Source organism: Heterodontus francisci, chromosome 7, assembly GCF_036365525.1.
Source record: "Heterodontus francisci isolate sHetFra1 chromosome 7, sHetFra1.hap1, whole genome shotgun sequence".
NCBI lineage: Eukaryota > Metazoa > Chordata > Chondrichthyes > Heterodontiformes > Heterodontidae > Heterodontus > Heterodontus francisci.
In genome coordinates this window covers 97,087,046-97,110,248 of record NC_090377.1, presented here as the reverse complement: position 1 = coordinate 97,110,248, position 23,203 = coordinate 97,087,046, and the positions used below count along the sequence as shown (strand labels likewise).

The 23,203-nt window shown below is 43.2% G+C and overlaps 1 protein-coding gene across 2 annotated transcripts in view; it reads right to left on the bottom strand.

Annotated features, from left to right (window-relative positions):
* coq10b (coenzyme Q10B) overlaps positions 1–22,578 on the bottom strand; it is a 31,554-nt gene extending 8,976 nt beyond the window's left edge. Inside the window, exons 1-4 of one of the 2 annotated variants that reach the window (XM_068035697.1) lie at positions 22,417–22,578; positions 9,746–9,892; positions 4,546–4,738; positions 1,982–2,083 (exon numbers count right to left, since the gene is read on the bottom strand). In XM_068035697.1, coding sequence (XP_067891798.1) covers positions 1,982–2,083; positions 4,546–4,738; positions 9,746–9,892; positions 22,417–22,514 — 540 coding nt within the window. In that variant the 5' untranslated portion in view covers positions 22,515–22,578. The remainder of the gene's footprint in view (positions 1–1,981; positions 2,084–4,545; positions 4,739–9,745; positions 9,893–22,416) is intronic. The other variant, XM_068035698.1, reaches the window with a different exon arrangement.
* Positions 22,579–23,203: the final 625 nt, after the last annotated feature.

Sequence of the window (23,203 nt, the reverse complement as noted above, 5' to 3'; positions counted from 1 at the left end):
TCTCTTTCCACAGATGCTGCCAGACCTGCTGAGTGACTCCAGCATTTCTTGTTTTTGTTTCAGATTTCCAGCATCCGCAGTATTTTGCTTTTATTACAGTAGTCCTCAAGGCGGCCAACATCCCCAGCTTATACAACTACTGAGTCAGCGGCGCTTGAGATGGCGTGGCCATATGAGCCACGTGGAAGATGGCAGGATCCCCAAGGACACATTGTACAGCGAGCTCGCCACTGGTATCAGACCTACCGGCCGTCCATGTCTCCGCTTTAAAGACGTCTGCAAAACGCGACATGAAGTCCTGTCACATTGATCACAAGTCGTGGGAGTCAGGTGCCAGTGATCGCCAGAGCTGGCGGGCAGCCATAAAGGCGGGGCTAAAGTGCGGCGAGTCCAAGAGACTTAGTTGGCAGGAAAAAAGACAGAAGCGCAAGGAGAGAGCCAACTGTGTAACAGCCCCGACAACCAATTTTTTCTACAGCACCTGTGGAAGAGTCTGTCACTCTAGTATTGGCCTTTATAGCCACTCCAGGCGCTGCTCCACAAACCACTGACCACCTCCAGGCGCTTATCCATTGTCTCCAGAGACAAGGAGGCCAAAAAAGAAAGGAGAAGAAGGCTGCCTACTTCCACATCCATAACCTCAACCGCTTTAGCCCATCTGCCCCTGAAATCCTCAATGATTGTGCCACCTCCAGACTCCATTCCAATGCTTTTCTGGCCAGCTTCCCATGCTCTGTAAATCTCAGCTCATCTAAAACTATCCTATTCACATTCAGTCCCACTCCCCTGTTACCAAAGTCCTTACTGACCTACATTGCAGCCTGGCCCCAATGCCTCAGATTTCAAATACTCATCTTTGTGTTTAAATCCTGTCATGACCTTGTCCCTCCCCATCTCCTTAAATTTGAGAATACAGTAATTCAAACTAAATCAGTAGAATAAAGGTCAAATTAGATCAATGGGACATCGTGTGGCAGATGTCATTTAACATGGGCAAGTGCATTGGCATGCCAGACATGTTTATTCTTACAGGGTACTTGTTAACATTAACAGATTAAGTAAGAGGAACCTGAAAGTAAGCACTGATCACTTGTTAAAGATGTGAAAACAGCATGATGTACCAAATAGGGTTTTTGGTTGTATCGCTAAGGCCATTGTGTGAAAAACTATGTCTGGTATATGCTTAAATACCAAAAGATTTCAGCGAACCTGAGAGGGTGCAGAGAAAGGTAATCAGAATGATATTGTATCTTAGAGCTTTGTTATGAGGGTAAGCTCTATTATTAATGTTACTTACTTTGGAGGAAGATGCTTACAGGGGATATGACTGAAGTTTTGATACAGTCTGGTTATTTGAAATGGGTATGGCTGATAGGTCAATTGCCATGTATATAAAATCCATAGGCAAAGATTTTGATGCCAAAAAGTATTTCTTTTCACAGAATAATTGTCCTCTGGAACAGACGGTCAAGGAATACACTGAGTATGGAGTCACATTAGTTCTTTAAAAAGGGAACTGGCTATGTTCCCAAGAGAACAGTACATCTCCAGTTGTGGTGGCGGGGGGTGTGGTTTAGTTGATTGTGAAGTGTCATAAGCTGCTGAATTTGATTGTTTTAAAAGGCAGAAGGAATTTTCCAATGTTTCTTCCTCTTTAAAATGATAAGATGGTTCAGGGATGAGTGAATAGAGTGCGAAGTTGCACGTTGGCTTGACAGGTCTGATGGTCTTTTCTTGTTCTTCTCAAATTCATACATTTAGCCATCCTTTTAATAGGCCCAAAAAAATTAATGTAAAAGGACAAATGAGGAAGAACAAATATTCCCCTGATTAAATCTGGATAGCACAGGACATATTAGAAAGTATTGTACATGAGCTGAACTAAATCAGTCGTTCAAGAATTGACAGCTATTTCATTTATGAAAGATTAGTGTTAATCGAAAATTAAAACTGTATATGAAGCAAGTCTCACGTGGCCTACCGAAAAGTCAACAGTGCAGGTCCTTGGATATCCAGGAACTCCAGGGCTGAATCGCCAATTTGTCTCCAAATGATTAAATAGTCTCCCATCTGTACAAGAGGCCTGCAATGAATGTAACAGTAAGAATGTCAGCTGTGTGAAAACATAAGCACCATAATTCAGTAGATTTTTCACTTTAAATCGATACATTTCATTTAAAAAGCCTGCACATTGTACTAATTAAAAAGAAAATTGTTCAAGATGTAGACAAGGCTGCACTTATTACCCTTCCTTTGCTGCCATGAGAAACTGTTTTTATTACACATTAAGAGTCAAGCGTCAGTGCGTGTGCAGGGGAATAAATCAACCAAGTAGTGCAGACTGGAGTTGCAAGTAAACCAGGTAGGAGTGCCAGCCTACAAAATACCAAAATTTAATTTCACAATTTGCCACTGTTGGATATGAATTTGAGGTTCCTGGGTTGCTTGTGCAGTAGCGCAACCACTACACTACTGTATCCCGCATTGGCAGTCATTTCCATTTTCCTTCCTGCTCATTCTGGTCACATTTGCAGGTCAAATCAGTGATCTTCCCAACTTAGAGGTCTAAAGTACATCAGCCCACATTGCTGGTCTTTCTGCCAAAGCTATTTTACAAATATGTATGTGGGATATAGAACGTCCTGCAAAAACACAATCCTCAATTCCTGCCTAATGATTAAACTACATGGACATAAAAGGAATTGGGGTAGTAGGCGGTGGTCAGAATGGGGTGCAGGAAAGCAAAATGTGCAGTGCTTCAATATGCTGCACACCAGAATGGTAGGATACCGTTCACAGTTGTGATTTCTCCATAAAGGAAGTTGCAACTACATCACCAAAGTGGAACAGATCTGAGCAGGGTTCTTCCTCATACGGAGATAAGGAGGAAAATAAACACTAGGAAAATCACCTCATACATCTCTTGTGCTCCTTCTGGCAGCTGTTTTCCAAGTGGGGTTGACAGAAATGTGGGAGCAGGTCCCAAGTCAACACTGCTGTCGAAGACTTGCATGGTGCAAATGAAGGAAGGGGAAATTGTAAAATAAATGAGGGTGGAAACCTAGATTCTTCTTTCTGGTACATGTCACTAAATGCAACAATTCAGCTACAGCATAAAATTTTTAAATCAAAAATTTACCAATTTAGAGGGGGCAGGGGCAGAAGAAAAACAACTCCCCAAAACAAAACAAAAAATAAGAACCACCTGCAATGGGTCAATTGATAAAGGGAGTAGCTGAGCCATAGAGATCAGGTGGTTTCAGGTTTAAAAAAAAAAAAATTCATTCATAGGATGTGGGCATCGCCAGTATTTATTGCCCTTTCCTAATTGCCCTTGAGAAGGTGGTGGTGAGCTGCCTTCTTAAACTGCTACAGTCATTGGGGTGTAGGTACACCAACAGTGCTGTTAGGAAGGGAGTTCCAGGTTTTTGACCCAGCGACACTGAATGAAGGGCAATATAGTTCCAAGTCAGAATGGTGTGAGGCGCGGAGGGGAACTTGCAGGTGGTGGTGTTCCCGTGCGTCTGCTAAGGTTGCATTTCTGACTTAGTTGATCTTAGCCAGGACTAGGAGTTGGAGTAGTATAATTGGCCCTTGTGTTCTTGGGTTAGAGAGGGGAAAGAATCATTTAGGTTTCCTATTCCTGATAACTATCCAATGACTTCTGTTATAAAGTGCATTTTTCTGGGAATAGGGTGTAGAGAGCATCAGGTTACATTGTAATGCACTCTGTTCTTGAACAGTCAGCCAACACTTACTGTCACACAAAGAATGGCATTTGGTCTGGTGCTGGAGTGAATGGTGCATCAAAATATGTCTGGGCAAAAGTTGGAACTTCCAGAAGTATACAGAGAACACAGAGATGGGGATGGTCTAAATTTTAAAAAAAGTGTGGAAGTGCATTTCAATCTGTAACTCAAATCTAAGATGACTGATCACTGCATTAGCTTACGTTTCATTAGCTGTACCTTATATACTTCAACTTATTGAAATTAAATAAAAATCATCGATTTTAAAAAGACAAATTGGGGGAATTTAGGTAATTTTGATGCAGAAAATGAACTTCGGATCACTGCCCATGTTAAGATTTTCTTGGCTGAAAACACTTGGATCATACTTCACTGTCTTTGTTTTATACATAACAGAATTGGTAATTATAATCCTCTTTGATGGCTGTGGTTTATCCAGTGGGTAGCTGAATGATGAAAACCAGGAATGTTCTGGATTTGATCAGCCATCTGTGCTGAGCCAGCTGGGGTGACAGAAATACTACAATTGACCTCAGTGCCCCGGGTCAGGAAGAGGGGTGGTGGCGGGGGAGAACTCAACCATAGTTCTTGTTCCTGATGAAGTAGGCAATTGAAAAGAGTTGCGAACGATTAAGACTTGGCAAATTATTGCACTGTCAAGGCTGACATGAATAATGCCCATTTGGGAGAGGTCTTGCGAGGCTGACCAATACCTCTCTCAACAAGGAACCATAAGTCTCAAGTGAATAAGTTTCATTTTAAATATACAAAAAAAACACTAATATTGAAACATTACCTTAACTAAATGTGGTCGTACCAGGGTCACAACCGATGTGTACCGTTCAACTATTGGTGGAAATCCTATTTCGAGTTGAGCTTTAGCATACCCTGAGCGTTTAGATATGACTTCTGATTTCTTGCACCATGGTACAAAATGCTTGTAGTCAGCAACACCAGACACTACATTGTACATTTCCAGCATAGAAAACCTAAAAAAGGAATTAAAATTAAATTTCCCATCAAAACTAATGTACAAGTGGAGAAAGAAATTTACAATCATAGAAATTTACAGCAAAGGAGGAAGCCATTTGACCCATCGTGTCCACACCGGCCAGCAAGCAACGATCCAGCCTAAACCCCTTTCCAGCTCTTGGTCTTGTAGATTACAGCACTTCAAATGCATAACCAAGTACTTTTTAAAACATTATAAACATTTCTGCCTGTACCAGCCTTTCAGGCAGTGAGTTCCAGATCCCACCACCCTCATGAAAAAATTTCCTTCAAATCCCCACTAAACATCCTACCTCTTACCCTAAATCTATGCCCCCCGGTTATGGGCCCTTCAACCAAGGAGAATAGGGCCTTCCTATCCACTCCATCGAGACCCCTCAATTTTCTACATTTGAATTAAGTCGCCCCTCTGCCCCCATTATTCCAAAGAAAACAACCTTTGCCTATACAACCATTCCTTAGAACTAAAATTCAGGCAACATCCTCATAAATCTCCTCCATACTCTCTCTAGTGCAATCACATCTTTCCTATAGTGTGGTGACCAAAATTGCAAGCAGTATTCAAGCTGTGGCCTAACTCGTGTTTGATACAGTTCCAGCATAACTTCCCAGCTCTTGTATTCTATGCCTCAGCTAATAAAGGCAATTATCCTGTATGCCTTCTTGACCATCTTATCTACGTATCCAGCCACCTTCAGGGAACTGTGGACATGCACTCCAAGGTCCCTCTGTTCCTCTACACTTCTCAGTAAACAACCATTTATTGTATATTCCCTTTCCTTGTTAGTCTTCCCCAAATGCCGTACCTCACACTTAGAACATAGAACAGTGCAGCACAGTACAGGCCCTTCAGCCCACGATGTTGCGCCGAACCTTTAACCTACTCTAGGATCAAACTACCTACATACCCTTCATACTACTATCATCCGTGTACCTATCCAAGAGTCTCTTAAATGTCCCTAATGTATCTGCTTCTACCACCACCGCTGGCAGTGCATTCCACGCACCCACCACTTCTCCAGATTGAACTCCATTAGGGGGATGGGAACCTTCGCAAGGAGTCAGAGGAGGGGGGGGGGGGGGTTCAAAGACAAGAACAAAAGACAGTAAGGGGAATGAGAAAAGTGATAGGCAAAGAAATCAAGGGCCAGAATCAAACAGGGACACAGTGAAAAATATTGGGAAGAGGACATGTAATGTTAAAAAGACAAGCCTTAAGGCTTTGTGTCTTAAAGCGCGGAGCATTCGCAATAAAGTGGATGAATTATTCACACAAATAGATGTAAATGGGTATGATAAGGTCAGGATTACAGAGACATGGCTGCAAGGTGACCAGGGATGGGAAATGAACATCCAGGGATATTCAGTATTTAGGAAGGACAAACAAAAAGCAAAAGGCAGTGGAGTAGCATTGCTGGTTAAAGAGGAAATTAACGCAATAGTGAGGAAAGATATTAGCTCTGACGATGGGGAATCTGTATGGGTAGAGCGGAGAAACACTAAGGGGCAAAAAACGTTAGTGGGGGTTGTATATAGACCCCCAAACTGTACTGGTGATGTTGGGAATGGCATTAAACAGGAAATTAGAGATGCATGCGATAAAGGAACATCTGTAATTATGGGTGACTTTAATCTGCATATTGATTGGACAAATCAAATTAGTCACAATACCGTAGAGGAGGAATTCTTGGAGTGTATACGGAATGGTTTTCTGGAGCAATATGTTGAGGAATCAACTAGAGAACAGTCCATCCTAGACTAGGTATTGTGTAATGAGAGGAAGAATTGACAATCTCGTGGTGCAAGACCCCTTGGGGACGAGCGACCATAATATGATAGAATTCTTCATCAAGATGGAGAGTGACATCGTTGATTCTGAGACAAGGGTCCTGAATCTTAGTAAAGGAAACTACGAAGGTATGAGGCGCGAGTTGGCCATGACAGATTGGGAAACTTTACTTAAAGGGATGACGGTGGATTGGCAATGGCAAACATTTAAAGAGCGCTTGGATGAGCTGCAACAATTGTTTATCCCTGTCTGGCGCAAAAGTAAAATGGGAAAGGTAGCCAAACCATGGCTAACAAGGGAAATTAGAGATAGTATTAGATCCAAGGAAGAGGCATACAAATTTGCCAGGAAAAACAACAGACCCGAGGATTGGGAGCAGTTTAGAATTCAGCAAAGGAGGACCAAGGGATTGATTAAGAAGGGGAAAATAGAGTACGAGAGCAAGCTTGTGGGGAACATAAAAGCTAACTGTAAAAGTTTCTATAGGTATGTGAAGAGAAAAAGATTGGTGAAGACAAATGTAGGTCCCTTACAGTCAGAAACAGGGGAATTTATTATGGGGAATAAAGAAATGGCTGACCAACTAAATGCATACTTTGGTTCTGTCTTCACAAAGGAGGACACAAATATCACACCAGAAATGTTGGGGAACACGGGGCTTAGTGAGAGATAGGAACGGAAAGAAATCAGTATTAGTAGAGAAATGGTGTTGGGGAAATTGGTGGGATTGAAGGCCAATAAATCCCCAGGGTCTGATAATCTACATCCCAGAGTACTTAAGGAAGTGGCCCAAGAAATAGTGGATGCAATGGTGATCATCTTGCAAGATTCTATAGACTCTGGAACAGTTCCTACAGATTGGAGGGTAGCTAATGTAACACCACTATTTAAAAATGGAGGTAGAGAGAAAGCAGGGAATTATAGACCAGTCAGCCTGACGTCAGTAGTGGGGAAAATTCTAGAATGCATTATCAAAGATCTTATAGCAGAGCACTTAGAGAACAGTGGTAGAATCGGGCAGAGTCAGCATGGATTTACGAAAGGGAAATCATGCTTGACAAATCTACTAGAATTCTTCAAGGATGTAACTAGTAGAGTTGATGAGGGGGAGCCAGTGAATGTGGTTTATTTGGACTTTCAGAAGGCTTTTGACAAAGTCCCACACAAGAGATTAGCATGTAAAATTAAAGCGCATGGGATTGGGGGTAGTGTATTGCGATGAATAGAAAATTGGTTGGCGGACAGGAAACAAAGAGTAGGGATAAATGGGTCTTTTTCCGAATGGCAGGCAGTGACTAGTGGAGTACCACAATGATCGGTGCTAGGACCCCAGCTATTCACAATATACATTAATGATTTAGATGAGGGAACTAAATGTAATATCTCCAAATTTGCAGATGACACAAAACTGGGTGGGAGGCTGAGTTGTGAGGAAGATGCAGAGGGGCTTCAGGGTGATTTGGACAAGTTTATTGAGTGGGCTGATACATGGCAAATGCAGTATAATGTGGATAAATGTGAGGTTATCCACTTTGGTAGCAAAAACAGGAAGGCAGATTATCTAAATGGCTATAAACTAAGAGAGGGGAATATGCAGTGAGACCTGGGTGTTCTCGTACACCAGTTGCTGAAGGTAAGCATGCAGGTGCAACAGGCTGTAAAAAAGGCAAATGGTATGTTGGCATTCATAGAGAGAGGATTTGAGTAAAGGAGCAGGGATGTCTTGCTGCAATTATACAGGGCCTTGGTGAGGCCACACCTGGAATAGTGCGCGCAGTTTTGGTCTCCTTATCTGAGGAAGGATGTTCTTGCTATAGAGGGAGTGCAGCGACGGTTTACCAGACTGATTCCTGGGATGGCAGGACTGACGTAGGAGGAGATTGAGTCGATTAGGATTATATTCACTGGAGTTCAGAAGACTGAGGGGGGGGGGATCTCATAGAAACCTATAAAATTCTAACAGGACTTGACAGGGTAGATGCAGGAAGGAGGTTCCCGATGGTGGGGGAGTCCAGAACCAGGGATCATAGTCTAGGGATACAGGGTAAACCTTTCAGGTCTGAGATGAGGAGAAATTTCCTCACCCAGAGAGTGGCGAACATGTGGAATTCGCTACCACAGAAAGCAGTCCAGGCCAAAACATTGAATGTTTTCAAAAAGGAGTTAGATATAGCTCTTGGGTCTAAAGGGATCAAAGGGTATGGGGCGAAAGCGGGAACAGGCTACTGAGTTGGATGATCAGCCATGATCATAATGAATGGCAGAGCAGGCTCTAAGGGCCAAATGGCCTACTCCTGCTCCTATTTTCTCTGTTTCTATGCCACTGTTCTGCCCACTTGACTGGTCCATGATATCTTCCTGCAGTCTATAGCTATCTTCTTGATTACCAACCACAGTGTCAATTTTTGTATCATCTTAAAACTTATAATCCTCCCCCCTATATTAAAGTCCAGATCATTGATATATATACCACAAAAAGCAAGGGACCTAGTACTGAAACCTGTAGAACCCCACTAGACACAGCCTTCCAGTCAACAAAACACCCTTTGCTTCCTGCCTCTGAGCCAATATATATGCAACTTGCCATTTTGCCTTGGATCACATGCTCTTTTATTTTCATGACCATAGCCATTTGGGACCTTGTAAAAAGCCTTGCTAAAATCCATATAAACTACATCAAATGCACTACCCTCTCTGACCCTCCTCAAAAGAATTTAATGCCAGTCAGACACGACCTTCCCTTAATAAATCCGTGTTATCTTTGATGAATGCATGACTTTCTAAATGGAAATTTATCCTGTCCCTCAGAATTTTTTCCAATAATCTTTCCACCACTGAGGTTAGGCTGACTGGCCTATAATTGCTCAGTCTATCCCTATCTCACTTTTTAAACAATGGGACATCAGCTGTCCTCCAGACCTCTGGCGCCATACCTGTAGCCAGAGGGGATTGGAAAATGACAGTCAGACACTCTGCTATTTCTTCTTTTGCTTCCCTTAACAGCCTAGGGTAAATTGCATCCAGGCCTGGCAATTTGTCACTTTCAATAATATTAAACCCCTTAATACATCCTCTCTCACTAAGTTAATTTGATCTAACATTTCACACTCCACCTCCACGATTGCAATGTCTGTATTGTCCCTCTCTTTGTAAAAACAAACGCAAAGTCTTCATTAAGAACATTTAAAATACGAACCCCATTACGCGTCTCTCAGAATACTCTTTCTTCTTATTTATTAGCGGCCCAGCAAGGTTGAAAAAACTTCTTTGTTGTGTAAAGCAATGTCTTTGTGTCTTGAGTACTGGAGTTCTGTTCATTAAAATGCCACAAGATGACAGATACCTGGAAATATATATTATGGTTATTAAACATGACAATAAGGCTGTATTCTTTTGTACAAAAGAGCGAGCTTTGGCATACAGTTTGTTACACCGTAAATGGGACAAAACAAAATGTTAGTTTGACTTGGTTCAAATTCCTCCCTCCATACTTAACCATTTTATCCCATTTCATTTTAGGTCCATTAAGGCTCAGTACAGCTAGAAATTGAACAAAATCTCAAAATTCTATCCTTTACCATTTCCCTTAATATGAACAGAAACTCAACTTGATTCTGTATGGCCATTTCATAAGGAGGCTTCTTAGACGGGTAAATTGTGGACTCTTGTTCAACCCCTTTTCCAATCCCAAAGCATCTGACATGATTCAGCTGACAGTAGCATGCTGACAGTACTGAGGCATGAAAAGGTTGCCAGTTGTCTTCAATAATCAATACAAGAAATGCTGGAATCACTCAGCAGGTCTGGCAGCATCTGTGGAAAGAGAAGCAGAGTTAACGTTTCGGGTCGACCCAAAACGTTAACTCTGCTTCTCTTTCCACAGATGCTGCCAGACCTGCTGAGTGATTCCAGCATTTCTTGTATTTGTTTCAGATTTCCAGCATCTGCAGTATTTTGCTTTCAATAATCAATAGTTCATCCAGCCAGCTAAAAATGGATCTCTTCACTAAGAGTTGAATTGACATGTACAAAATCTATTGAAGGATAGACAGAGGAAAGTAATAGTATTACTAAGGGGTGAATAAAATGTCAAACCATCATAGCAAATAGTGTAGCATTAAGCCATTATCACTTTGGAAGGTCCAAAGTTCAATCCCCAGTCTGCTAGCAAATCTTAGGAAGACAACAATTGGGCTGCTAAAGTTGGCCTTAGTTCTTGGAGTTATGCAGGAAGGAAAAAAAAAAACAAGCATTCCCATTCCTGACTTATGCCTGTGAAAACACATTATCCAATTTCAACAGGATTAGGATCCTCTGATGGCTTCCACTTGAAAATAGCTTGCCAAATCACAATGACTAGGCTCATACATTGATATGGTACAAGTACCCTTTGAACTTTACATCATTCATTGCAAAGGGAGAAGAAGAAATTTCAAATACAACTATTCTTTTAAAATTTCCAGGTAGATCTTGAAATTGCAAAACATGTGCTTAATCATCTGTTGTGGTCTCACCCTCCAACCCCTCCCCAGCCCTAGGAGGGGTTTCCTCTTCAAACATGGCATTTACCTGGTAATGTGGAAAATTGCCCAGGTATGTCCTGTATACAAAAAGCAGGACAAATCCAACCCAGCCAATTACCACCCCATCAGTCTACTCTCAATCAGCAAAGTGATGGAAGGGGTCATCGCTGTCAAGTGGCACTTACGCAGCAATAACCTGCTCAGTGACGCTCAGCTTGGGTTCTGCCAGGGCCATTCAGCACTTGACCTCATTACAGCCTTGGTTCAAACATGGACAAAAGAGCTGAACTCAAGAAGTGAGGTGAAAGTGACTGCCCTTGACATCAAGGCAGCATTTGACTGAGTATGGCATCAAGGAACCCTAACAAAACTGGAGTTAATGGGAATCGGGGGAAATTCTCCACTGGTTGGAGTCATACCTAACACAAAGGTAGATAGATGGTTGTGGTTGTTGGAGGTCAATCATCTCAGCTCCAGGCCATCAATGCAGGAGTTCCTCAGGGTAGGGTCCTAGGCCCAACCATCTTCAGCTGCTTCATCAATGACCTTCCTTCAATCGTAAGGTCAGAAGTGAGGATATTCACTGATGATTGCACAATGTTCAGCACCATTCATGACTCCTCGGAAACTGAATCAGTCTGTGTAGAAATGCAGCAAGACCCAGACAATATCCAGGCTTAGGCTGATAAGTAGGAAGTAACATTCGCACCACAAAAGCACCAGGCAATGACTACCTCAAACAAACAAGAGAGAATCTAACCATCTCCTCTTGACATTCAATGGCATTACAAATCGCTGAATCCCCCATTATCAAGATCCTAAGGGTAACCATTGACCAGAAATTGAACTGGAATAGCCATATAAATACCATGGCTACAAAGAGCAGGTCAGAGGTTAGGAATCCTGCGGCAAGTAACTCATCCCCTGACTCCCCGAAGCCTATCCATCATCTACAAGGCACTACTCAGGACTGTGATGGAATACTCTCCACTTGTCTGGATGGGTGCAGCTCCAACAACACTCAAGAAGCTCGACACCATCCAGGACAAAGCAGCCTGCTTGATTGGCACCCCATCCACAAACATTCATTCCCTTCACCACCGATGTACATTGGCAGAAGTGTGTACCATCTACAAGGTGCACTGCAGCAATGCATCAAAACTCCTTAGACAGCACCTTCCAAACCCAGGACCTCTACCACCTAGAAGGACAAGGGTAGCAGTTGCATGGGAAGATCACCACCTGCATATTCCCCTCCAAGTCACACACCATCCTGATTTGGAACTATAAATCGCTGTTCATTCACTGTCACAGGATCAAAATCCTGGAACTTCCTTCCTAACAGCACTGTGGGTGGCCCTACCCCACGTGGACTGTGGAATGGGCAATAAATGCTGTCCTAGCCAGCAATGCCCACATCCCACGAATGAATGAAAAAAAAAGTTAGTTGCTATTACCAAAATATGGGAATATATTTTCCCAAGCAGAAACTTAGCGAAAAAAGACAAAAAAACTATTTAATACCCTAAGTATATTAAATGTTTAATAAAAGGAGAAGATATCTGGACAAAACTAATCTACAAATTTGTCAGAAGCCACAATTGCAATGAGAATTGCAACTAAATCATACAGAACGGGATGATAGAAAAGGAAAGTGTTAAACTGAAGCAATGTCAATTTTACATTTATACAAAAGCAAAATACTGCCAGTGCTGGAAATCTGAAAGAACAAAATAGAAAATGCTGGAAATACTCGGCAGGTCAGTCAGACAGCGTCTGTGGAAAAAGTGTTAACTTTTCAGGTCAATGATCTCTGGTCAGAACGAGAAAATGTTAGCGATATAACAGGTTTTAAGCAAGCGCCAAGACACGGCAGTGGGGAGTGGAAAGAACAAAAGGATAGGTATGTGCAACGGTGGAAGATGAGAAATTAAATGACAAAAAGGATGATGGTGCAAAGGCAAAAAGAGATGGTAATAGGACAATTAAAGAAACAAAAGATGGGTCAAGAGAAGGTGTAATTGGAATTAGCAGAATCAACAGCTGGGGGGGGGGGAAATGGGGGCCGTGGTTACAACCTGAAATTGTTGAACTCAGTGTTGAGTCCGGAAGGCTGTAATGTGCCTAATCAAAAGATGAGATGCTGTTCCTTGAGTTTACATTGAGCTTCATTGGAAGAGTGAAGGAGGTCAAGGACAGAGAGGTCAGAGTAAGAGTGGGCCAGAGAATAAACATGACAGGCAACCAGAAGTTAAGGGCCACATTTGCAGACTGAATGGAAGTATTCAACAAAGCAGTCACCCATCTGCGTACTGGGGCTGTTTTCTGCTCTTGCCTCAAAACGGAAACTTTTATCAACTTTGCTTCCTATTTCCACCCTTCCCTCGTCATCACATGGTTCATCTCAAATTCTTCCCTTCCTCAGCTTCTCTCGCCATCTCTGAGGATAAGCTATCGACAAATGTTCACTGACAGCCCACCGACTCACACAGCTACCTTGACTACACTTCCTCTCATCATGCTTTCTGTAAGGACTTTCTTCCGATATCAGTTTTGTTGACTCACCTGTTCTGAAGATGCTGCCTTCCATACCAGTACTTCTAATATGTCTTCCCTTTTTCCTCAACCTGGATTCCCCTCCACCCTGTTTGGCACAGCCTCAACTCAGTCCATTCCATTTCCCAAACCACTGCTCTCAGCCCTTCCCCTCCCTCCTACAATGATGACAGGATTACCCTTGCCCTCACCTTCCACCCCACCAGTCACCACATTCAAAAGGATTATCCTCCACCATTTTTGCCACCGCCAAACACATCTTCCCCTCCCCTTTCAGCATTCCAAATGGACAGTTCCTTTTGCGACACCCTGGTCCACTCCTCAATCACCAACATGTCCTCCTTTCCTACAGCATGTTCTCATGCAGAGATGCAACACCTGCCTTTTTAACCTCCTCCCTTCCCAACGTGCTGGGCACCAAACACTCTTTCTAGGTGAAGCAGCAAGTTACTTGTACTTTCAATTGAGTATACTGTATTCGCTGCTCTCATCATGCAGTCTCATCGACATTGGAGAGACTAAATGCAGATTGGGAGACAACTTTGCGGAACACCTCTGCGTGCACTCTGCAAGCGTGATCCCGAGCTTCCGGTCACTGTCTTTTTAATTCTCCACCCCACTCAGGTACCTCACTTGGACAGAAAGTTTAAAAAACAGGACCTCTAGGGTTGTAATCTCGGGATTACTCCCTGTGCCACATGCCAGTGAGGCTAAATAGAAAGATAGTGCAGCTAAACACGTGGCTGAACAGCTGGTGTAGAAGGGAGGGTTTCAGATATCTGAACCATTGGGATCTCTTCAGGGACAGATGGGACCTGTACAAGAAGGACGGGTTGCATCTAAACTGGAGGGGCACAAATATCCTGGCTGCGAGGTTTGCTAGCATCACTCGGAAGGGTTTAAACTAGTGTGGCGGGGGGGTGGGAACCAGAGCAGTAGGACAGCAAGTGAAATAAATGAAGGGGAACTGGCAAATAAGTTCAGTAAGACTAAGAGTAAGAGCAGGCAGGGAGATGTTGCGGAGCACAGCGGGACTGGTGGTCTGAAGTGCATTTGTTTCAATGCAAGAAGTATAACAGCTAAGGCAGATGAACTTAGAGCTTGGATTAGTACTTGGAACTATGATGTTGCTATTAGAGAGACTTGGTTGAGGGAAGGACAGGCTTCAGGCAGGATAGAGGGGGATGTAAAAGGGGTGGGTGAGTTGCATTCCTGGTTAAGGAGAATATCACAGCTGTACTGCGGGAGGACACCTCGGAGGGGTCATGCAGCGAGGCAATACGGGTGGAGTTCAGGAATAGGAAGGGTGCAGTCACGATGTTGGGGATTTACTACAGGCCTCCCAACAGCCAGCGGGAGGTAGAGGAGCAGTGGTTAGCACCGCAGCCTCACAGCTCCAGCGACCCGGGTTCAATTCTGGGTACTGCCTGTGTGGAGTTTGCAAGTTCTCCCCGTGTCTGCGTGGGTTTCCTCCGGGTGCTCCGGTTTCCTCCCACAGCCAAAAGACTTGCAGGTTGATAGGTAAATTGGCCATTATAAATTGCCCCTAGTATAGGTAGGTGGTAGGGGAATATAGGGACAGGTGAGGATGTGGTAGGAATATGGGATTAGTGTAGGATTAGTATAAATGGGTGGTTAATGGTCGGCACAGACTTGGGGGGGCCGAAGGGCCTGTTTCAGTGCTGTATCTCTAAATCAAAATCAAAATATGTAGACAGATTTTGGAAAGATGTAAAAGTAACAGGGTTGTAGTGGTGGGTGATTTTAACTTCCCCTTTATGGCGGGCAGCCATAAAGACAGGGCTAAATTGTGGCGAGTCGAAGAGACTTAGTAGTTGGCAGGAAAAAAGACAGAGGCGCAAGGGGAGAGCCAACTGTGCAACAGCCCCAACAAACAAATTTCTCTGCAGCACCTGTGGAAGAGCCTGTCACTCCAGAATTGGCCTTTATAGCCACTCCAGGCACTGCTTCACAAACCACTGACCACCTCCAGGCGCGTATCCATTGTCTCTCGAGATAAGGAGGCCCAAAAGAAAAAAGAAAAGAAAAGATATTGACTGGGACTCACAGTGCTAGGGGCTTGGATGGGGCAGAATTTGTAAGGAGCATCCAGGAGGGCTTCTTGAAACAATATGTAGATAGTCCAACTAGGGATGGGGCCGTACTGGACCTGGTATTGGGGAATGCGCCCGGCCAGGTGGTCGAAGTTTCAGTAGGGGAGCATTTCGGGAACAGTGACCATAATTCCATAAGTTTTAAGGTACTTGTGGATAAGGATAAGAGTAGTCCTCGGGTGAAGGTGCTAAATTGGGGGAAGGCTAATTATAACAATATTAGGCAGGAACTAAAGAATTTAGATTGGGGGCGACTGTTTGAGCGTAAATCAACATCTGACATGTGGGAGTCTTTCAGTTGATTAGAATCCAGGACCAGCGTGTTCCTGTGAGGAAGGAGGATAAGTTTGGCAAGTTTCGGGAACCTTGGATAACGCGGGATATTGCGAGCCTCGTCAAAAAGAAAAAGGAAGCATTCAAAAGGGCTAGAAGGCTAGGAACAGACGAATCCCTTGAGGAATATAAAGACAGTAGGAAGGAACTTAAGCAAGGAGTCAGGAGGGGTTATGAGAAGTCATTGGCAAACAGGAGTAAGGAAAATCCCAAGGCTTTTAATACGTATATAAAGAGCAAGAGGGTAACAAGGGAAAGGGTTGGCCCACTCAAGGACAGAGAAGGGAATCTATGTGTGGAGCCAGAGGAAATGGGCGAAGTACTAAATGAGTACTTTGCATCAGTATTCACCAAGGAGAAGGACTTGGTGGATGATGAGCCTAGGGAAGGGAGTGTAGATAGTCTCAGTCATCTCATTCTCAAAAAGGAGGTGGTGTTGGGTGTCTTGCAAAGCATTAAGGTAGATAGGTCCCCAGGGCCTGATGGGATCTACCCCAGAATACTGAGGGAGGCAAGGGAAGAAATTGCTGGGGACTTGACAGAAATCTTTGCATCCTCATTGGCTACAGGTGAGGTCCCAGTGGACTGGAGAATAGCCAATGTTGTTCCTTTGTTTAAGAAGGGTAGAAAGGATAATCCAGGAAATTATAGGCCGGTGAGCCTTACGTCAGTGGTAGGGAAATTATTAGAGAGGATTCTTCGGGACAGGATTTACTCCCATTTGGTACGGTTTTGTGAAGGGGAGGTCGTGTCTCACTAACTTGATTGAGTTTTTTGAGGAAGTGACGAAGATGATTGATGAAGGAAGAGCAGTGGATGTTATCTATATGGACTTCAGTAAAGCCTTTGACAAGGTCCCTCATGGCAGACTGGTACAAAAGGTGAAGTCACACGGGATCAGAGGGGAGCTGGCAAGATGGATACAGAACTGGCTCAGTCACAGAAGACAGAGGGTAGCAGTGGAAGGGTGCTTTTCAGAATGGAGGGCTCTGACTAGTGGTGTTCCGCAGGGATCAGTGCTGGGACCTTTGCTGTTTGTAGTATAGATAAATGATTTGGAGGAAAATGTAGCTGGTCTGATTAGTAAGTTTGCGGACGACACAAAGGTTGGTGGAGTTGCGGATAGTGATGAGGATTGTCAGAGGGTACAGCAGGATATAGATCGGTTAGAGACTTGGGCGGAGAAATGGCAGATGGAGCTTAATTCGGACAAATGTGAGGTAATGCATTTTGGAAGGTCTGATGCAGGTGGGAAGTATACAGTAAATGGCAGAACCCTTAGGAGTATTGACAGGCAGAGAGATCTGGGCGTACAGGTCCCTGAAAGTGGCAACGCAGGTGGATAAGGTAGTCAAGAAGGCATACGGCATGCTTGCCTTCATCGATCGGGGCATAGAGTATAAAAATAGGCAAGTCATGCTGCAGCTGTACAGAACTTTAGTTAGGCCACACTTAGAATATTGCGTGCAATTCTGGTCGCCACACTACTAGAAGGACGTGGAGGCTTTGGAGAGGGTACAGAAGAGGTTTACCAGGATGTTGCCTGGTCTGGAGGGCATTAGCTATGAGGAGAGGTTGGACAAACTCGGATTATTTTCACTGGAACGACGGAGGTGGAGGGGCGACATGATAGAGGTTTACAAAGTTATAAGCAGCATGGACAGAGTGGGTAGTCAGAAGCTTTTTCCCAGGGTGGAAGAGTCAGTTACTAGGGGACATAGGTTTAAGGTGCGAGGGGCAAAGTTTAGAGGGGATGTGCGAGGCAAGTTCTTTACACAGAGGGTGGTGAATGCCTGGAACATGTTGCCGGGGGAGGTGGTGGAAGCAGGTACCATGAGACGTTTAAGAGGCATCTTGACAAATACATGAATAGGATGGGAATAGAGGGATACGGACCCCAGAAGTGCAGAAGGCTTTAATTTCGGCAGGTATCAAGATCGGCGCAGGCTTGGAGGGCCAAATAGCCTGTTCTTGTGCTGTACTGTTCTTTGTTCTCCCAAACGAACCTCTCTGTCCTTAGCGTCCTACTCTTTTCCAATGAAGCTCAACATGAGCCAAAGGAACAGCACCTCAGCTTTCGATTTGGCACTTTACAGCTTTCCAGGCTCTCAGTTGAACTATTTGAGATCATAACCTCTGTCCCATTTTTTTTTTTTCCAGACAGCAGCTGGTGATTATTCTGCCAGTTCCATTTACACCACCTCTACATCCATCTTGTGTTTCTTTAATTATCCCCTTACCATGTCCTTTTGCCTTGTACCATCATCCCTTTTGTTATTTCATCTCTCCTGCCTTTCACCCCATCACAGACCTTCCCTTTTGTTCTTTCCTCCCCCAACTCTTTTTGGCTGCCTCTGTACTTGCGTAAAAACCATTACAGTTCTAGCTTTTTCTAGTTTAACTTTGTTTCTCTCTCCACAGTTGCTGCCTGACCTGCTGAATATTTCCAGCATTTCTGCTTTTATTTCACTTTTACATTTGCTTGCCAAGTAAAACATGCATCAAGGTTAAAGCGATCATTTGTATCGCTATTGAGTCACCAACCAGTCACATTGCATAACATTCCCATCTCTCTCTGACGTCTATGGTACTTTGTAATACATGAATACAATCCAGGACAAACAAAAGGAGCTAATTCTTTAATAAAACAGAAGGGTGCTATTATTAGTAAAGCAATGGAAATTACTATAGTACCGTACAACGTAAAAAAAAAAGTTAAAATTAGTCTGAAGTTCCCATGAGCCTTTTTTTTTTTAAATGGCATGGAGATAATTTTTTAAGACATTACATATAAGTGAATGTATATTTTCCTTCTCTAATTAAGAGGGACTATAGCTTGTCAGCAGTAGTAGCATTATCTCCAATGCAGACGTCATTCAAAAATGAAGATGCATTGGGGAAAATATTTACTACTACAGCATCATAAGAAACAACCTCATTGAAAACACATCCAGTTCTGCATGTACTCTCTTGACCCCTCCATTGCCTCTGTTATCAGACTGCTTGTCTGACATCCAGGGCCCAGAGATGCAGAAATTTCCTCCTATTGAACAATGGGGAGACCTTCAGACCCTGCCACAAGCTTCATTCCCTAGCCAACGATTCCAGCCCCTCCCTAGCCACTGTCTCAGGCTAGCAACCTCAGTGTTTTATGTGATGCAGAGCTACCGAGCCCATATGCTCTCTGCTCCGGCCTCAGTTCATCTGCTGCTGAAACCCTCATTCATGCTTTTGCTACCTCCAGGGTTCACCAATACCTTTCCAGCCAGCATCCCTGACTTTCACCCTCCGTGAATTTAAGCACATCGAAAACTTGCTGCCTGTATCCTAACTTGCACCAAGTCCTGTTTACCCATCATCCCTATGCTTGCTGACCTACATTGACTCGAAATCCACCAATGTCTTAATTTAAAATTTACATTCTTGTGTTCGATTCCCTCCACGGCCTTCTCCCTCTATCTTTGTTATCGCCTCCAGACCTACAACATTCCTAGAATGCTGTATTCCTCCAACTCTGGCCCCTTGTGCATCCCCGACTTCCTTCATTCCACCACTGGTGACCATACCTTCAGCCTAAACTCTGGAATTCCCTCCCTAAACTGCCCTACCCCTCTCTCCTCCTTTAAAATGTTCCTGGAAAATTAACCTCATTGACCAAACTTTTAATCACAAGTCCTAATGTCTCCTTTTTTGGCTCGTGAAATTTTTGTCTGGTGAAGCATATTGGGACAATTTATTACATTATGTAAATGCAAGTTGTTGCGCTTGAAACACACGAATAGTGCTTGCGTACACATTATTAGAGGGTGGGGGATCATTAACATAGGCAGGATTCTATTTAAGACCAGGTTTTACTGTGACTTTCAATTCTACTCCACCATTTTTGCAGCCTGTCTTAGTCAAAAATGCTGTATATCCATAAATTCATTCACAATCAATTGAAGACATTCACATACTTGTTGATTACAGACTTCAAGGTTGCAATGTGAAATGCTGAGTTTCGTAATGCTGACCAATTCTAAAGTTAAATACCAATGAATCAAGGTTTCAGAAGAATTACTAGATGTAGTGTTGATGATCCCAATCTAATTGCTCCCAAAGAGAAGCAAAAGGTTACAAAATATTCAGTTTTCCCCCCCCCCCCACAAGTGAAGATAGCAGAAAAATGCTGTAAACTGTTTTGCTGAAGATATAGCTTCCTGTTATTGAATTCCCATGCAGTAAATTTCTATCTCACATAAACCATCTGGCCAAAGGCAACAAGAATAGAAAATTATAAATGGGAAATCTCACTACAGGCAGCTATCTGGCACTCAAAGCAGCCAGCTCAAGAGCACAGCACCTTGGTTGCCAACCTGTCTCCCGGTATCAAAATAGTCTGTAATATGGATGTAACCCAAAGGAGATTTAATTATAATTGTTCATACTGATGACCTAATGGATATTGAAGAAAGAGATGAGGAGAATTTTTTTCTCTGAGGATCACAAGTCTTTGGAACTCTCTTCCTCAAAAGGCAGTGGAAGCAGAGTCTGAATTTTTTATTTTTAAAGGCAGAGGTAGATAGGTTCTTGATAAGCAAGGGGGTGAAAAGTTATCAGAGGTATGCGGGAATGTAGAGTTGATGTCACAATCAGATCAGCCATGATCTTGTTGAATGGCAGAGCAGGCTCAAGGGACCAAGTGGCCTACTCCTAATTTGTATGTTCATATGTATGGAGGAAGCTGAATGTATACAAGTTAATGCTGACTTATACACAGCGTCTTCCCCCCCCCCCCCCCCTTTGTTTGCTCATCAAGGCGAGGGATGTGAGTGCTGGAAAATGGAACATTTTTCACCTAGCACTCCAGATCGGGTATAGCACAGCCAGATGCACAGTAAAACTCCACCTCCAAGATACTACACACCTGCTCTCTAACTCCCTACCTCAACATCACACCCCCACAACTATCATTTTACATCTTGATTTTAATAGCTTCAAATATTCTTTTTCCCCCCCAACTGTACTTTCACTCCCTCTTCAGCCTTCTTCCATTTACCCCTTTAACCCTTTTCTGTTCAATGCCCATCAAGTGTGCTGAAATGTCTCCTTGAATGTCAGAAGTTACAGAAATTTTATATTGTAATTTCAGTTCTTTCAAGATGGGGCTACCAGTAATATCATCAGCATGCTGCTTAATACAAGTTGAGCAAAATTGATGTAAAACAATGTTGGTAATTTCACTGAAGTAATATTGCATCTTTACCAGACTTAAATCTTCATAATGTGTAACTGAGGACAATAGTTTAACAATTCTACCTGCATTCTTGATTTTTTTTCACATCAGTGCTTGTTCTTAATTGCCACAGAACTTAGTACTTATTGCTGAATTCATACAATTGCATCTCGTTGCGATTTTTTCCCCCCTGGAGACAGCATTTCAGGAGAGTATAATTGATCTATTTCTGTTGTCACCCTCCATTCTTCAGCCTGAACATCCAGGTTTTGCAATTGGCAGCAAGCCTCAGTCATATATATTTTTATTTAAACCATAAATTCACAAAAGGGACAAATATACTTCAAAAAAAGAGGGAAAAAACTTGCATTTAGGAAAAATATTTTAAGATAACAAGGAAGAATGGTCCAGAGTGAAAACACTTCCATAAGATGCTTATGTCATAAAAACTTTTAAAGCAACTACTCGAAGTGGCAGTTTTAATATATGCCCTTTATATTGTTGGTGAGCTTTCTATTCCCACTGCAAGCTTATGATACAAGACAAATTTTAAAACATCCTCCAGCACACAACTGTCACTTATTTTACCCGTAACAATTTAGTCACTCGCTGATGTGAAAAAAAGTGTTTAATTACTTTTCGCATCCCCTTTTTTAAAATCACTTTTTAAATGATTTAATTTATAGCTGCAGAAACGCCCATTATACTATTTAAAAAACTGGAATGATGAATATTTATAATTTCAAACAGATCTGATAGGGTCTTAAAACAATAAGTGACCCTATGTGCCAGGATGTAACCAAACGATTTTGCGAATCTGATCAGTTTTGCAGTTTAAATGTCGCGCTCTGTCTACCGCCCGCCACCATCCCCCAAAAATAAAATTATGGCCCTGATCTTCACCTGCAGCGGTTAGTTTCATGGCTGCCTATGACTTACTTCCCACCCAGCCGGCTTGAAACTACATCCGCTCGCAACAGCGGCCCTGAACAAAATCAGCGATTCGACCTTTCGGACCGAAAACTGAAAGCGATCCCCAAACTTTCCAAGGTCGGCGGCTCGGAAACAGGGGGTGGGCGGCATTTTAACAAAGCCGAAACCAAACTAAAGATGTCAGAAAGGCTACCTTACGGCGTACTTGGCCTGTCTCTCCCGGGCAAAGTAAACAGGAAATTCGAAGACATCACAGAGCACCTTCCTTAGAGGCCTACCGCTCCTCGCCATTTCACCCTTTGTGAAGGCCGGCCGCCCGCCCGCTGACGTCAACCGATCTCTCGGGCTGCCAGCTCCGCCCACCTGACGCGCGAGGGCGACTCTCTGGCACCGCCCCTCCCCGCCACATTCTGCCGACTGATTCGCTGGACCGCGATCCGCTGTGTGGGGCGTTGGCAGGTTGCTGGGCAACGGAGACGTCAATCCAGTGACGTCACGATGTTTCCACTGGAAGGTTATGTAAAGGTTTGTCACGGGTTACGAGGCACTGCCAGCGGTCGGATTACCTTCAGATGAACATGCCTTAGACATATATGGTAACTGCTTTTAAAAATACCCTGCAAATGTGGCAAACATTAATGTTCAATATGTGTTCAGACAACCCGAACTGAACTAATGCCTTACACATGTAAAGTTTGGTGGTTAAACTATCCTTTACAATTTCCGAAGAGGAAAAAAATAATTTTCTTCGAGTTTATTTAATAATCAGGAAATTCACGAACATGCCAAATAGTTAAAAGGCAGAACTCTAGTCGAAAGAAATAAAAATGTGAAACCAGCATCGTTGGGAAAACAGATGTGTTTTTGGAAATGCATTCTATTTGCCTCGCTACCATACGTAAAACAAGTATATACACGAACAGTATAATAGGAACCTGAAATATTTTGCCAGGCTCAAAGATGCCAGTTTTATGTTTTAC